Below are 18,253 nucleotides of genomic sequence, written 5' to 3'. Positions count from 1 at the left end.
AGAAGAGAAAAATATTGAATATTCTTAACTCATTTTATAAATCTTAAAATCAAATTAAAGACATTATGAGAATTAAAAATTAAATCTAACTTATAAACACAGAAATAAAGCTTCTAAAACAAAACATTAGCAAATGAGTCTGGCCATACACAAGAAAAATAGTAATTCCAGGAATCCAAGTATAGTTTTACATTAGAAAATCCATTAATAATGTAAGCCACCACATTAATATATTAAGAGCAAAAAACTATGACTAATTCAATCGATGCAGACAAAGCATTTAATAAAAATTAGCAATTATTCATGGTAAAGATTCTTAGAAAACAAGAAATAAAAGTAAATTTCCTTAACTTAATAAAATAGTATTAACCAAAACCCAATAGTAAATATATTTATTATAAAACTGTTAAAAGCATTCCCTTAAAATCAAGAACACAACAAGGATCTGCTTTTGCCACTTCTACTCCATGCTGTACTGGAGGTCCTATCATTGCCAATAAGACAAGTAAAATAAGTTACGAGGAAGATCAGAGTGAAAGAAACAAACTGGCATTATTCACAAATGACATAATCTACATGGAAAACCTAAAAATCTGTAATGAAATTATTAGAATTAAAATGAGAAATAAATAAGATTGGATATAATATCAATATACAAAATTACTTTTCTATTCAGCAGCAGAAAATAAAAAATAACTTTTAAAAAGATGTTACTAAACAACAACAAATTTTTACAGCTCAACACCAAAAAACACACACCACACAATCCAAATGAAATACGGGCAAAGGACCTGAATAGACACTTCTCCAAAGTGGACATACAGATGGCCAATAGACATACGAAAAGATGCTTAATGTCACTAATCATCAGAGAGATGCAAATTAAAACCACAATGAGCCCAGCTGGTGTGGGTCAGTGGTTGAGCATCGACCCACACACCAAGAGGTCACAGGTTCGATTCCAGGTCAGGCCACATGCCCAAATTCCAGGCTCAGTCCCCAGCGGGGAAGCGTGCCGGAGGCAGCCGATTGATGTTTCTCTCTCATTGGTATTTCTCTCTCTCTCTCCCTCTCCCTTCCTCTTTCTCTAAAATAAAAATTTAAAAAAAAATTTTTTTTTTAATCTAAAACCACAATGAGATATCATCTTACACCTGCCAGAATGACTATCATCAATAAATCAACAAACAAGTCCTGGCGAGGATGTGGAGAAACGGGAACCCTCATGCACTATTGATGGGAATGCAGACTGGTGCAGCTACTGTGAAAAGCAGTATGGAGTTACCTCAAAAAATTAAAAATGGCCGAAACCGGTTTAGCTCAGTGAATAGAGCGTCGGCCTGCGGACTGGAAGGTCCCAGGTTCGATTCCGGTCAAGGGCATGTACCTGGGTTGCGGGCACATCCCCAGTGGGAGATGTGCAGGAGGCGGCTGGTCGATGTTTCTCTCTCATCGATGTTTCTGACTCTCTATCTCTCTCCCTTCCTCTCTGTAAAAAATCAATAAAATATATTTTTTTTAAAAAATTAAAAATGAAACTGCCTTATGACCCAGTTGATTCCACTTCTAGGAATTTACCTGAAGAAAACCGAAACACTAATTTTGAAATAATATGTGCACTCCTATGTTCACTGCAGTGATATTTACAATAGCCAAGATATGGAAGCAGCCCAAGTGTCCATCAGTAGGTGAGTAAATAAAAAAGCTGTGGTACATTAGTACAATGGATACTTTTCCCATAAAAAAAGACAGAAATCTTACCTTTTTCAACAGCATGGATGGACATAGAGAGCATTAGGCTAATTGAAATAAGCCAGACAGAGGAAGACAAGTACCATGTGATTTCACTCATATGTGGAATCTAATGAACAAAATGAACTAACAAGCAAAATAAATACCAATTCATAGAGAGCAGGCTGACAGCTGTCAGTGTGGGCTGGGTGGCTGCGTGAGGGAGTTGATAGATTGAGGGGGAAAAAAAAGAAAGAGAAAAAACTCATGGGCACAGACAACAGTGTGTTGATTGTGGGTGTGGGGTGGGAAGGGGTGGAGGAGAGTATAGCGGGTATAAATGGTGATGGATGGGGACCTGGCTTGGGGTGGTGAACACACAATACAATGTATAGATGATGTGTTGTAAAATTGTGCACCTGAAACCTGTATAATCTTGTTAACCAGTGTCACCCCAATAAATTCAATATAAAAAATGTTTTAACAATAACAATTGTCAGAACAAAAAGAACAAGGTAAAATTATTGAGTTTTCAAGGCTTACTAGATTGAAAGCCATAAAAACAGAATTGTCATATTTGGTGCAGAAACAGCCGAAGAGACCAACAGAACAAATGAAAAAAGCTAGAAACCAGCCATTACATACATGGACATTTGAAATAAAAAAGAGTTATAATTACTGATTAGTGGGTAAACAATGGAGTATATAAGAGTGTTGAAATTACCAAGCCATGCATTAGATCCATACATTACACCATACACAAAAGTAATTAAAGGTAGTCTATTGATTTAAATGTTAAAAAGCAAATTTTCAAATTTTAAAGGAAGATACATCTTTTCAGCTCAAAGTAGGGAAGACACAAAAAGCACATATCATAAAGGAAAGATGATAACTTTGGCTACATTAAAATGTAAAACTTTTGTTTATCAAGTCATCAAAGAGAGTTCAAAGAAACCTCACTGCCTGGGTAAAAATATCTGCAAAACATTTAACCAGCAAGGCATTTGTATCCAGAATATATGAAGAACCTCTAAAATCAATGAGGGAAAGACTAACAGCCCAACATTAAGTTAAAAGACATAAACAGGCGCTTCTTAGGGAAAAAAAATCCAAACAGCCAGCAAACATCCAAAAGATGTTTCAGGCCTGGCCGGCGTGGCTCAGTGGTTGAGCATCGACCTATGAACCAGGAGGCCACTGTTCAAATCCCAGTCAGGGCACATGCCGGGGTTGTGAGATCGATCCCCAGTGTGGGGTGTGTAGGAGGCAGAGAATTGATGAGAGAGAATCATTGAGGTTTCTATCTCTCTCTCCCTCTCCCTTCCTCTCTGAAATCAATAAAAATATATTTTTTTAAAAAAAGATGCTTCATTTCAGTTGTAATTAGAAAAATGAAACAAGAAGATCCACCATTTTCATACTTATCTACTTTTAGTATTTTAATGATTTATAAAGATTTGGTATGTTTAAAATAAGAATCATTATAGAACTTGTCTTATTTCCAATAGTACACTTGAAATCTTACCTAAGTTTTACTAAAAGTTATCTGTAAAATTAGCACTCTTTTTAAAATGCTATTCAAAATAATCAGAACCTATAGAAAAGTACATCTATTTTTTTTGCCATAAATAGAGATTTATGCCCAAAGATGTGAAAACAGATTTAGAGAGTCAGAAATTGATAATATAGCCCAACATTCTAACTGTACTACTGAATATGCATATTTGAGTCTTAACTTGAACATTACACTAATTTTTTTTTAACTTTACTGTTATTGTTGACACTATTACAGATGTCCCAATCCATCCCCCCACCCCACTTTGCCCACCTCCACCCAGTCCCCACCCCCACTTCCCTCTGGCCATCACCTCACTATTATGTCTACGGGTTATGTATATATGTTCTTTGGCTAATCCCTTCACCTTCTTTCATCCAGTCCCCCTACCTCTCTTGCTTCTGACAGCTGTCTATCTGTTCCACGTATGTATGCCTCTGGTTCGTCAGTTTATTTCATTCATTAGATTCCACATATAAGTGAGATCATATGGTATCTGTCTTTGTCTAAGTGGCTTATTTCACTTGGCATAATATTCTCCAGGTCCATCCATATTGTTGCAAAAGGTAAAAGTTCTTTCCTTTTTTCACAGCTGTATAATATTCCATAGTGTAAATGTACCACAGCTTTTTCATCCACTCACCTACTGATGGGCACTTGGGCTGTTTCCAGATCTTGGCTACTGTAAATAACACTACAGTATTTTCAGTAATGCTAGATGACATAATCATTACCAAGTCTTTTTAAGGTAACAGCTACAAAACTTCTAAAATTATCTCACTTACTACTAGTTCTTTTCTCTGGTCCTTCCTTTGTGTCCTATTTCCAATACAGCTTCCAGTACAACTGTATTTTTTTTTTTAATTCACACAAGTGATGAACTAAAGTACTATTTAAATTTTTTAACTTATTTTATTTACTTTTTAGACTTCTACACTCAGAAAAGGCTTAAAAAAATGAAATTAGCTTAAAGATTAAGCAAAATAACAGTACCTCACAATGCTGGCGAGAAGCTTGAATTTCACATTCATATTTGTTCTTTACAGATTCTAAGCAGAGCTCTCTATAGATTCCTGCAACCAAACACAATTATTCTGATTATGTTCACAACAAAGTTTCAATATCACTTTCCTACAGAAATAGTCCTAACTGAATTTTCCAAGATGTATTAAGAAGAAATTGACCAGTGATTCTAACTTATTCTTTTAAAATCTAAAACTAAAAGGCTCAGCTAAGGTATTTATTAAAGAAGAGTAGAAAACTAAGAGTTTAAGAACTAGGAAGAGCACAGCCAGTGTGGCTCAGTGATTGAGCGTCAACTTATGAACCAGGAAGTCATGGTTCCATTCCCAGTCAGAGCTCATGCCTGGGTTGCGAGCTCGATCCCCAATAGGGGGCGTGCAGGAGGCAGCCGATCAATAATTCTCATCAGTGATGTTTCTAGCTGTCTCTCCTCTCCTTTCCTCTCTGAATCAATTTAAATATGTATATATATATATATATATATATATATATATATATATATATATGTATATGTGTGTATATGTGTGTGTGTGTATATATATATATATATATATATATATATTAAGAAGAGCTAGAAAAAAACTACACTGCAAATTTTAGTTCTTACCTCATTCTTAGAATCTAGAGAATACTCCTAAATGTTTGATAGAGAATGATCAAAATGAAAATAAAACTCTTCTCCTATGAAAAACAATCTTTGAGGACTCATAATGGAAACAGAGTAAATAAGCTCTGGTTTCATTAATCATATATACTCAAACAACTGGATACTCTAGCCATCAAAACCATAACCTTAAGTACTATGTATTTTTAGAGTCCAAAGCTCCCAAGAGGACTAAATGTATAAACTAATATGACAAAATTTGTGATGTTTGAATGCTTCTAACCAGGCTTTACCTACAGGATGGATGCTCAAGAGAGTTTAACTTAGAGGTACCAAGGCAACATGGCCACTCAAATATGCCATCACAAAAATGGCAAAGGGCTCTAGATGTACATACTAAACTCCATGCCATAGTTGGCCCTAGAAATGTTTTTCTTGTATAGTAAAAGCAAGGGACAGATATTCAGAACTATGCCATTAGCAACACATTCATACACACTACTCTCCATACAATAAAAAACTAAAGAAAGGCCACAGACTAGAAAATTGAGTTATTGACTCAAGTATTATTTCCTAAATATCCAGTAAATCTCAGTTCTTTCAGAATGTCAAAGAAAATTACAGATATGCTTATTTTTAAGGGTGTGCTACACCATTATGCAGACAGCAAGCAAGTTGAGTATCATCTACATATTTACGTATTTAATATTAAGCACTCAAGAATAAAATTTGGATTAAGATAGGTTTAGTAACAAAAAGAAACTATTACCAATAATGCATTTGGTATCACAAGTACATGAGGATCAATTAGTGTTTGAAAAAAGAAAACAATCAGCATCTTCATTAATTAAAATTCAGTTTTTAGTTTGACTATGACAAACCAAGTGACCTTTAAATGGATATATCCTTGTGATGAGTGCTAGGACACAATTCTGAGGTAGGATCCCACTTACAAACAGAAGAGTGAAATTTTAATCATACAAATACTATAGTACATTTTCATTTATTCATAGCCACAAATGAGTTAACAATCAAAATTACCATTAAATTATCTGATTGAGGGCTAATTCCCTGTTCTCTATATCTTGATCAAACACTTTTTAATATTTTTATAAATAAATAAAAAAACCTATCACTCTTATGATGAAAACTACTAAGAGTATTAAAATTGGACTTTAATTGAAAATGAAACTGTGATAGTAACGGTATCTCTTAATGAAACTACTAATTGTTTCACTTTCGGAAATATCTTAACAACACTGTAACATTGTAAGCAACTTGAGGGCCTTCTTTTTGTTTTGTTTTTTTGATACCCCACAGCAGCAGAGAAAAGCAAGAGGCATTTAATAAATGACTGTGGGCTGATTGACAGTGATTGACAGTGAAACACTGTGGTCCACAGTGTAAATATATTTGTGATTCCATTAACAACAAACGCTCACTTGACAAACACCTTTTAAATCTGAAGAGTTCGTATTCTACTATATGAAAAAGATGTTTCACTTTCCTACCTGCTACCTTTGTACGAATTTGCATATTTTCTTGTAAAGTTGCCAGTGGTTCCAAATATTCTGGTGCTTTTCCAGCTATGACTTCTTGTAGTTTTGCATCCACCTGACTTAATCGTTCTTTATAAAGTCTTAACAAAGCAAAAATTAAGATATTAATTTAAAGAGCCCAACAAAGGCTAACAATTTACCATTTCTAAATATTACCTCTTCCTAATATTCATATTCTAATAACCTACCAAATGTATTTTTGCCTTGATCTCAAGTTAAAAACTCAATTACACTATTTGACTTTATGTACTTAGTCATAAAATAAATTTTTTTCTATCTTTTTATAGATATATTATTCTTTAATGGTTAACTCACAATACAAAAAAACATAACTGAAATAACTACTTTTTGGCACTCTAGATTTTTGGATTTATTTAATTGCATAACAATAAGTTGAGTCTAACAGAAAGGTCATTTAAGCACTGAGTTTAAAAGAAACAAAGAAATCATTCTGAACAACTTGAGACATTACTAGTCGTCAAAAGAAATAGTTCCCTGGCTTCTCTCCACCTTTCCTGAAAAAGAGTCAGGAGTAAAATATTTAGCCTGCTTGATTTTAAAAAAGAACAAAGAGGAAGGAGAGTGATGAAGGTAAAACCAATAGTACTATAGAAAATAGAAAAACTATAGAACTTGTGATCAGGCATACCCAGTTCATCCGGACTACAACTCAAGATGCTTAATAAAGTGAGTTGTCCCATGGATAGGGAATGAAAATGGGACAGGGGATTCCTATTGTCGAATTCGAGTCCACATACAAATATTCTAATTTGCCAGCTATCATACCAATACCTTTAGTTTATCAACGATGAGTATGTGAGATAACTCAATGTTTATTTTTGGAAATAAATTCTGCATGATAGAACTCTTTTAACAGGAAAATGTTTACATTGTCATTCTTTATGAAAGGCACTTCTAATCCTAATTTTGCGGCACTTTCAAGATATCCCTAAAAATTCCAAAGCAGACTAAAAATTTTAAATCATTTTGTGAATTATCTTTTTTGCCAGTTATTACTTTTATCATAGGTGAAGAATATGCCATAATATGTCACCAGGATGGCATGTAGTAACTTCCAAAAGAAACCACTGATTAAGCTTGTAGGTATAACTAGCATTGGCTTTTGAAAACATGGCACCTGGCTTTCATATAAAATTCTGCTTTTCCTCTTGAAAATATAAAGCAATACAATTAAGACAGTCAATATTGTCTATAATTGGTTATTATAATTTTTTAAAATTTTTTATTGATTAAGGTATTACAAATGTGTCTTTATTCCCCCATTGTCCCTCATTCCCCCTAGTCTTGCCCTCACCCTCACCCCCTGCTGTCTGCGTCCATCGCTTATGCTTATATGCATGCATACAAGTCCTTTGGTTGATGATCATTATAATTAGCATAGAGATTTATATAATGAATCTGAAGAGAGAAAGCAAGTTTGTGTGTTAATGAAATAAGTATTCTTTAGAATAAACAAAAAGGGAAAAAATAATCTGAGTTAACCGCCAAAACAGTACATTATCATGTCTGGGTTAAATTTTTCTAAACTCAAAATACAATGATAAACAAATGTATAATGTCAGAAAAGTACAACATGATAATACTTTTTGATATTATAAATACAGCAGATCTTCAAATAACAATTTCGTTCAATGTCATTTTGTTATAATACTAATGAGGTATTATAGAAACTTAACTCTTGTTTATATAATTAGCCTATGTTTAAATTGGTTTTGTTATATGTTATTTTGCTTAAGGTCAAAGAACCTATTGATGATGTTAAGTGAGGATTTACTGTACTTTAACAAAATGATAAAAATGTGATACAAAGGATGACTCCACCTAAAAACACCAAACTTACACAAAACATTGATAAGGTATCCTGAATAGATGTACAGCATCTTGAATGAAGAGGTATGTGAATAAACAATATTCAATTAACTACCCTTTTAAAAAATAGGTTCCTCAAAATCAGTCCAATTTCTACAATCTTAAAACTCAAGTATAAACTCATCGAAGTCAAGGATCATGAGTCCCTCAGCAGCAACAATACCAGTCACAGAGTAGATGTTTAATTCATGTTTGTTGGACAATGAATATTGAAATGAATGGAAATTTGGGTGGTGTAAGTTCTTCTACCTTTTTAAGAAGGTGGAAGAACTTACCTTCCACCACTTTACAAACTGCAAATGGTGAACTTTCTGCCTTATGAAAGGAGTGCTATTGTGCCCTGTAGTACTAGAACCGGAGAAGCAGGATAATTATATTACTATTATTACTATCATTACTATTACATTATTATTATCATATTAGTTTATTTCCCACCCTTCTAAAGAGGATTTGAGACAACTTACAGAGATACACAGGATAAAAATAACAAACAAGGCAAATGGGATAAGACAAAAGAGGAAGTATAAACCAGACACAAAGATTAATTTTTTTCCTATAACATATTCTAGATACCAAGTCTTTGAGAAAGAATCCTATTAAATGGTGATAATGGGTCTACTTTTAAAACTTTCAGAGTTGAATGAAGCTGGTAGGGGTAACTGGCTGTTGGATATAGTGAGTCATGAGAAAGCAAAAATCAAGGCAACTGCCAGCCCCAAGATGAACAAGATTAGGTTTAATGACTTACTAGCTGCAAAGTTTTCCTATCTATATGTATAAAAGGCTAGTATGCTAAGTGTCCATCCGGGTAACGGTGTCCTTCTTCTCCCTAGCAACTAGCCTCCTTGCAGTTTCTTCAGCCCAGGAATACACTTGCTTTATAGCCAGGTGGAAAGATTTACACTTTAACCAAATGTCTGTGAAGTGTTTCCCTGTGCCTCATCTCATTTGATCCTCACAGAAGCCCTGGAGTAGGTAGATTGGAGACTTGATAGAATCCTACTTTCTTTTCATTAGCTGGAAAATGGAGATTTAGAAAGCTTAGAAACTTGATTCGACTGAAAAGAAGAAATGGTAGACCTTGAAAATGACTTCAGGTTTTCTCCCTGCGCAGAATATAGTCAAACACTACTGCAGTTAAATATGTTACCCTTTGTTCTCCCTGTGTGATCTACAATAATAATCTGCTTTGTGTTGATACTTACTGCTGTGTTGCTGACAATTACCTGAAAGAGAAGTTGGGGTGCTTCACTGGGCTGGAAAAAGTTTAGCTAAATCAGAGAGCAAGTCTAATTAAGCAAGTTTATTCTATCTATAATAATAAAAGGGTAATATGCTAATTAGACCGGGCGTCATTCTGGACATCCTACCTGACAAAGCTGGGGCCAGAGGGAAGCCAGCCGGGTCCCAGGTGCCGGAGGGAAGCTAGTGTCGGCAGCTGGGGGAAGGAAGGCCTACTCTTGCACGAATTTTCATGCATCGGGCCTCTAATCCTATCTAATAAAGAGGTAATATGCAAATTGACCATCACTCCAACACACAAGATGGCTGGCAGGGGAGGGCAGTTGGGAGGGACCAGGCCTGCAGGGGAGGGCAGTTGGGGGGGACCAGGCCTGCAGGGGAGGGCAGTTGGGGGGGACCAGCCCTGCAGGGGAGGGTAGTTGGGGTGACCAGGTTGGCAGGGGAGGGCAGTTAGGGGTGACCAGGCCGGCAGGGGAGGGAAGTTAGAGGTGACCAGGCCGGCAGGGGAGGGAAGTCAGGGGTGACCAGGCCGGCAGGGGGGGGCAATTAGGGGGTGATCAGGCTGGCAGGCAGAAGCGGTTAGGAGCAATCAGGCAGGCAGGCAGGCAGGCAAGCGGTTGGGTGCCAGCAGTCCTGGATTGCGAGAGGGATCCCTGTGGGATCAGGCCCAAACCGGCAGTTGGACATCCCCCTAGGTGTCCCAGATTGAAGAGGGTGCAGGCTGGGCTGAGGGACAACGCCCCCCCCCCAGGGCACGAATTTCATGCACCAGGCCTCTAGTATATCCTATATAATAAAAGGCTAATATGCAAATAGACCAAACAGAGGGACAATTGAACAACAGTCGCTATGACGTTCGCTAACCACCAAGGGGAGCGGATGGAACATGGCGGGCATTGGCCACGGCAGGTTGGTGGAACAGGTGAGCGGGGGCGCCAGACCAAGGCAGGGCACCAGTCACTGTCATCAGGGCAAGCCTCTGGTGGTTACTGAAAATTCTTTGCTCCTGTGCGCCGCAGTCCCACCCAGCGCTCACACCCGCTGCCAGCGCCCGGCACCTGCCTCGATCGCCCCTGAGGGCTTTTCCACCTCCCCCTGCTCCTGAGGGGTGACCGGGGCAGCAGCCACCGCTCACACCTGCTGATGGCACGTGCTGCTGGTGCCGGCCCCAATCGCTCCATGCCATCAGCGGGTGTGAGCGGGGCTGGTGCCATCAATGTATGGGACCGGCGGCAGCAGGAGCGGGGCTGCTGGCAGACAGGGGACCAGGGGCCGCAGCGGGAGGGGCTGGGCGGGGGCACAGAGGATGAGCCGAGACCCACCCCTGTGCCCACCATGGCCTCGTGGCCCACAGTTCCTTTCAAGGTGCAAGGATTCATGCACTGGGCCCCTAGTATATATATAAAAGCCTAAGTTGACTCGCACATGCACATACGTGTAAAGCTCTCACTGGCACCAATCGCATGTGTGTGTTTCGACCTGTCATTGTCAATCATGAATTTGGTTGACACTTCTATTATAGAGAAAGGGCGAATAGCGATATTAAAGTATTTCTTCTAATTAATTTCCTTTCAATGTGCACAAATTTGTGCACCAGGCCACTAGTGTAATATATTATACTAGAGCTTTACAATAATTTTCATTTCTTGGATAACTATAAAATAAACTTTAAAAACCTAACAGGTATATCTTAATTAATTGTATGAGAATTATTCATTCATTGATTACTTGTGCTAAAATAGAAAAATACAAATTTGTTTCCTTTTTACCAGAATGATCATGGATGAACTCTTCATGTTTCCCAAATAATGGATTCTTTGGAGATCTAAACTCATTTTAATTTAATATTAATAATGTAAATATTTAGAATAAGAAAATGATACCATGTTTTTTAAAGCCAAAATTTTAAACTTTGGATGATTTTGAATTGCTTATAATAATGCGTTACACTAGCATGGAATATTATCTACATATTCATCTCTACCACCAATGAAAGTTAAGACCAGAAATTGCATAAATAGCCGGATTCCTATGGTAAACAAATCTGTCCCATTTTAGCCTGTCAATTCCAGATATTAAATGAGTTTTCATCTCTTCTTTGGGCTTCTCTAGGGAAATGGTTGGGGGAAAAAGAATAAGCAGCAAAACTACAAAGAATTCATATACCAAAGTGTCTTCACACACAGAAGGTATCTATATTCTCAGAAATTTCTCTCTTTCATTTACAATTCCTAATACATAGCTATGCCCGCCCCATGACGTTGCCAGCAACATCATAACTGAAAGCTCACCTTTAAGAGTTTTTTAAAAATCTGTATCATCATCTATTTTGTTCTTTCAAATCAGTGTAGCCTATTCTCATTGTTACCAATTTTACATAAGAATTTGGTATTATAAAGGGGAGTCGGGTGTATCAAATAAGCACCTACTACACACCAAGCAAATGGCTAAGAATTGTATACATTGCTCATTCAATAATAAAGAAGCTATTATTATACTGTTCTAATCAGTTGAGAAAGCCTGGATGTGAAGCCTGTGCTCTTTCTACTCCACTACATTTCCTCCAAAGTAATGTGTCTTAGTGAAAGGAATATGATATCATGAGGAGGCAAAAAGCCTGGCTTAATTTATCACTCTCTGATGAACTATGGGCAAATCACTTAACCTCTCTGACCATTAATTTTCTCACAAGCAAAATGGAGATAAGACTATCTTCCAACCTTATAGAGTTACTGCCAGAATCAAACTAAATATGCATGTAAAATCATGTATGTACTATCCAACGTTAAGATATAAACAAAATTCACTCTGCCATCTTTGGGAAATACTCTCTCTTATACTCAAATTTTAAAAATGCTACCTTTACCCAATTATTTAACAAAGGAATGAATAAAGCAGATTAGACCCAACATCCACATAGAAATCTTATTACACCCCTCAAAAAACCTGCCTCAAAACCTTCGGTTTAGTTAATAAAGTCTTAAGCAAACAATAACAGAAGCCTCTTTCAGATCAGTCAGTCCCACAACACACAAAGAAGAAAACAGTTCAGAGTGAATATAATTTCTCCTGTGCTACTATACATGTGACATGGTTGAGATTTGGTGACAATGACCTTCTAAAGCCACTACTTACTGATCCTTGAGATCTGTAAACTGTTTTTCAAGATTGGACATCTCATCTAAACATTCCATTCTTCTTCTTTCACAATCTTCATCATCCATTTCTGTTAATAACAAAAATAAAATTAGGCACATTCCACTCTCCCCGCCGGAGCAAGCCCACACCTTTCCCTTCTCCATCACGTTCCCCCATAGGCATGAAACTCCTAAACTCTAAGCGTCACCATGACGCTTGCAACCAGGGGAGCAATAGGCAGCAGCAGCTCCTAACCCCCTGAACCTGCCTCAGGCCTCCTTTTCTGACTTCTCATTGAGCCTAAGGAGCCCCGCCCAGACTCTCTCCGGCTGCCTCTTCTATTCTAAACCCTTCCTTGTTTTACTGTCCCTAGTTTTAACAAATGTACTCTCAAAAATCAATTAATTAATGTAATTTAGTAATATTAGTTTTATGCTCCAAATATATCTACATGTTAATTCAAATGGTTAAAAAAGAAAAAAAACTTTAATATGAAGTTAGATATGCAAGGCCTCTATTAAGCCTTAAGAGAAAAACAAAAAACAACATTTGTCCAAAATAATTTCCACTATAGGTTTTAACCTACAATACAGATGGGAGTTAAAACTGTAGCAGTCTCTAGGCCTTCTTTTCTTACTCATTTTTAAATCATTTTAAAGAGCTGACATTAAGCTCTGACTATAAAGTAAATAACCTACTTTTGGTTTGTTTTCCACCAACCCACCAGAACTTAAGCACCAAAATGATTACATCCTTTAAAGGTTAATATTGCTCAAAAACACTTTTGGAATTCTTCTAGAACTGCTCATATGGCTGATTTGCCAATCATATGAAAAAGAAAACTAATCTAATTTTGTTAACCACAGGATATCTTTATCTCCTTTTTTATTTTTCTTATTGAAAAATAAAAGAGAGAGAGAGAAGAAGGGAAAGACAGAGCAACATCGATTTGTTGCTCCACTTATTCTGTATTCATTGGTTGATTCTTGTATGTACCCTGACCAGGGATCAAACCAGAAACCTTGGCATATCAGGACGACACTCTAACCAACTGAGCTACCCCATCAGGGTTCATCTACTATTCTTATACTCCCATTGTTCCCTCTCCCCAAATTACTGTCAATCGGTGAGAAAGAGGGAAATGAGGAGAAAAACAAGCAAACATTTTAAGAAAGACACTTAATTACCAGGTCTGTCCTATATTCCATATTTTCTATTTTTACATCATATATAATCAACACATCAAAATAACTAAAGTGTAAAATTAATCTACATCATTTTTTTAACCTTCAAGGTTCTATTAGTTTCAGGTATACAGCATAGTGTACAGCATACACTTTACAAAGTGTTCCCCTAATATTTCCAATACCCACCTGGCACCATACATAGTTACTACAATATTATTGAATATGTTCCCTATGCCTTACTTTACATCCCCATGATTATTCTGTAACTACCAATTTGTACTTCTTACTCCCTTCACCTTTTTTACCCAATTCCCCACACTCCCTCTGGTAACCATCAGTCTGTATAAAATGATCTGCATATTGATATTCATCAAATGAAAGTCAAACTATGAGCAAGAGCTAAATTATGTACTGTTATTTTCACATAGCGAGGAAGTATATGATTCTTTTTTTAAAAACTTTCCTAAACCATTTAAATTATGTCTGGCTTCTAATAGCTTATTACTCAGCTCTTCAAAACTTGGTCCCTCAGGATGACTCAGTCCCCAATATCTCTGCATAGCAGAGTTTTTCCTGTAGCCTTAGGACCTGCTCAGTATCAAGGTTTAAGAAGAATAAAACTGTGGAAGTTGAACATGTAAGCCAATAGTAGAAAAAATATGCTTTTACAAGTAGTAAAACTGCAAAATTTATTTTTACAATTTCTTTGCACTTAAAAAAGTTTGACTTATGCCCAGCCGGGTGTGGCTCAGTGGTTAAGCATTGACCCAGAAACCAAGAGGTCACCGGTTCAATTAGCAGTAGAGGTATATGACTGGGTTGTGGGCTTGATCTCCATTGGGTGGCATGCAGGAGGCCGCTGATCGATGATTCTTTCATCATTGATGTTTCTATCTTTCTCTCCCTCTCCCTTCCTCTCTGAAATCAATAAAAAAAAATATATTTTTTCTTTAAAGTTTGACTTATAGCTCAAATTATTATTACATTCCTCACAAATAATAAAGGTTTTCATTATTTTCTGGGATAGAATAAAAAAGAGTAAAAAGTCAGAAGAGTTAACAAAAATTAGAGAGGGAGAATTTTAAGCAATAGATGTCACTTTGTGAGATCCTAACTCCCATTCAAAAAAAGAACACTTGAAAATAAAATGTTTTACAGATCTAGGAAATGTATTCACAGCCTAGATGTTCTTTCCCTGTATTCCTCACTTTTGCAATCTCACTTACTTTCATAGCTTGCCAGATGACATCTAAAGTATGCCTCCCATCCCAGGCAGGTTCCAAAGCCACATTCCCACCTCTCAGTTGGGCACTCTAACTTAAATATACCACCATCACCTCTATGCAGTATGTCTGAACTACTCTATTTTCCATCTTCATCTCAAATCCTTTACTCTTCTGTTCATCCTACAACCAGTTTCTTTGCACTCATCAATCCTGTTTTGTGCTTCTAAAAATATCTTTGACATCTCTACCTTCCTTTTCCTTTCCTAGCTCAAATCCTTCTCCCAATCGAACTGGTTTTCTCATTCTTTTGAATAAACCTTAAGCTCTGGCCTTTATACTTTTTCTTAAATTCCTCCTCCTACGGAAACACCTGACAATTACCACCCCAATCCAAATTCTACCCATTCTTCATGATAAAGAAGGCGGTCCCACCTTCTTCAACTAACCTTTGCTGCTCATCCTATTCTGAAAAGACTGCCTCCACCTCTGAATTCCAACAGCATTGTTTATGAGCATTCATTTGGCAATTTAATCAAGTGGAGACTTATGGCTGCTCTTTAATAGAGAACAGGTCATAACTATTTACTTACAGCTCACACTAAGTGCTCCACAATTAAGTCACTCATAAATACTTATTTTGGATGGCTGTTTTACTTATTGAAATTACATACTTCCATAGGGATTTGCTTTGAAAGGGAAACCTAGAGAATGTCAGTGTTGTAACACAATGTCATCAATCCTTGCTTTACATGGCCAAAATCAGGCTAAGAAAAAAAAAGTCTCATCCTCATCATATGGATAGAAGGGAAAAAATTCAGGTATCACAAATTGCATTTGTTTTTAATTCGTAAAAGTTTGCAAAATTGATTTGTAGTGTTAATCTGCTCTCCCCCCCCCCCCCCCCCACACACACACACAACCCCCAAAACAAAAACACTGAAAACAGCCCAAAGTTAGAAAAGGTTGCAGGGAAGAAAAGATTTGGAGAATTTCAAAGTTGCCACAAATCAGCCAATTTATTCGCATGATTCCCAATCACCCCTTGATGTTGGGCTCTTCTCGGTCTTGAAAACTTCAGAGATGCTGTAAACAGGGCAACTCCCAAGTCTCTCACACACACACATACACGATCTCCCCCCCCCCCCCCCCGCCCCTCCCCGCCAGAGCACTGATTGATGTCAAGCGAGGAATGACAGGTTGACGTGAACTCTGAGGTTACAGTCTATTCTAAACCATCCAAGATCCGGTACAAATCTAAGCTCGGCCCCGACAATCCACCCATGTTGAGAAGGCTTGCAGGGATGAAAAAGGAGGAAAGAGGTCTGTGGTTCGGGGAGAGGAGCTATTTGCAGAGCCTCCCAGACAAGCTGCGGGACATTCCCGGCCTCGGCGAGTGGACAGCCTGGGGGCACTGCCCGGGGTCCTAGGGCCAAGAGCAGACGGCGCTGCGTCCGGCTGGGCAAGCTCAGGCCCGCGTCCTGCCCCGCCCCGCCCCGCCAACCGGCACCCGCCTGGAGCCAGACAGCGCCCCGAGACCGCCCGGGTGCAGCGGAGGGCCGGGAGCCAGTCTCCGCCCCTTCCCTCTCTCCCCGCCCCGCTCTCCCAGCAGGACGCAGCTGCCCGGCGTGCGGGGAGCGGCCTGTCGCGAGCCCGGCGCGGGGACTCGGTCCCAGCCCCGCCGGCTTGCACACCTGAGCTATCCCCATCCTCGGAGACCGACGAGCTCTCCGTGTCCTCGTCCTCGGAGCTGCTCCCCTCGTTTTCGGCATAGTCCACCTCCATCTCATCGTGATGGTTGGTCTCCTTCTTATCCCCACGGGAATGGACTGGCATTTTCCAGCCGCGCCGTCGCTTTCCACTCCCGGCGCCCAGCCCGGCCACTGCTTCTTCAATGTAGGGCGCGCCGAACGCCCCGACCCACCCAGCGGCCGAGCTGGTTCTGAACCTCTGGGCTCCGCCCCGCCTCCAGCCAGAGCCGCACAACCTAACCCAGAGGCTCAGCGCTGGGAGCTCTGCCATTGGTGGAGGCAGCCCTCAGAGCCGGGGGGCGGGGCTTGCCCTGCTCAGGTACGGTTGGTTGCCCGTAATTACAGCGCGGCCCTACAGTTTCTGCTGGGAGTTGTAGTCCTTACAGCTCAGACCTGCAGGGGCTGCTGCCTGCCAAGCTTCAATGGCCCTGAGCACTTCTTCCCCTTGGACTTCAAGTCCCACAAGGCACGAAAGCTGACAGTCTCGATCGCAGTTTATAAACTAAATAGAAACAGATTGTGCGAATTTAGTCTGTATTTATTATTTTCCCGCCAAGTGATTGTCTGAGCTCCCTAGCTATCTAAGATGTTACTGTCAGCTGTGAAAAGGTATTTTCCGAGTGTTTTCCCTCCTCTTTGAGCCGGAGGGAACTGGAAAAACGTCTCTACTACCTAAGCAGCTTTATTACCACCAATAAACTATTAAGTGTTGTATTAGTAACTGCAGGCGATAACTTACACTTTCTATGTTGCACAAAAATCTTTACATTGTTCTTGAAGCTTTTGCAATCAATAATATAGAAGGAAGTTTTATCTGGGCAATTCATCTAGTATTTTTTACATTTATACCAATACAGCCCCAAAATGCCACTAGTCTGGATTTAACTTTAGTTTTCAATAAAAATACTTAATTGACTTAGTGAAATGTTGTTTCCTCAATGAGAAAGATGATACATGAGGAGGAGTCAATAAAAATCACAATCATAACTAAAATTAGTTGACACTTTTACTCTGTATCAGGTATCCATGGTTTATACTGCATGTAATTCTTAATTTTAATAGCTGAGAGGTAGGTGCTATTATCATCCCTATTTTACAAATGAGGAAACTTCATTTGCAGACAAATCTAAATTGTATTTTATAAAGAGAGAGCTTCTTCTTAAAGTGCCAATTTGCTATTGAAAGACATTTCATAGAATATTGTGTATTTCATTCTCAAACATGAGGTCCAAAGACATTTTATGGAGGATGGTAAGGGTATCCAGCGATAATTGCATTAAAGTTAGACTTAGATTTAGTGACAGAAAACATTTCAAGAGCTATCCATCTCCTACAGGGTAAAATGCAAAC

The 18,253-nt window shown here is 38.4% G+C and overlaps 1 protein-coding gene across 2 annotated transcripts in view; it reads right to left on the bottom strand.

Moving 5' to 3' along the window:
• Positions 1-17,100, bottom strand: part of BRMS1L (BRMS1 like transcriptional repressor) — a 39,317-nt gene extending 22,217 nt beyond the window's left edge. For both annotated transcript variants that reach the window (XM_070428122.1, XM_070428129.1), the window contains exons 1-4: positions 16,847-17,100; positions 12,740-12,830; positions 6,425-6,552; positions 4,280-4,359 (exon numbers count right to left, since the gene is read on the bottom strand). In XM_070428122.1, the coding sequence (XP_070284223.1) occupies positions 4,280-4,359; positions 6,425-6,552; positions 12,740-12,830; positions 16,847-16,988 (441 nt within the window). In that variant the 5' untranslated portion in view covers positions 16,989-17,100. The remainder of the gene's footprint in view (positions 1-4,279; positions 4,360-6,424; positions 6,553-12,739; positions 12,831-16,846) is intronic.
• Between the last annotated feature and the right edge of the window lie 1,153 nt (positions 17,101-18,253).

The sequence above is a fragment of the Myotis yumanensis genome, unplaced genomic scaffold, assembly GCF_028538775.1.
Source record: "Myotis yumanensis isolate MYYU_CA2020_CCGP unplaced genomic scaffold, mMyoYum1.0.hap1 SCAF_1, whole genome shotgun sequence".
Taxonomy (NCBI): domain Eukaryota; kingdom Metazoa; phylum Chordata; class Mammalia; order Chiroptera; family Vespertilionidae; genus Myotis; species Myotis yumanensis.
This window is presented reverse-complemented; position numbering and strand designations above follow the sequence as displayed.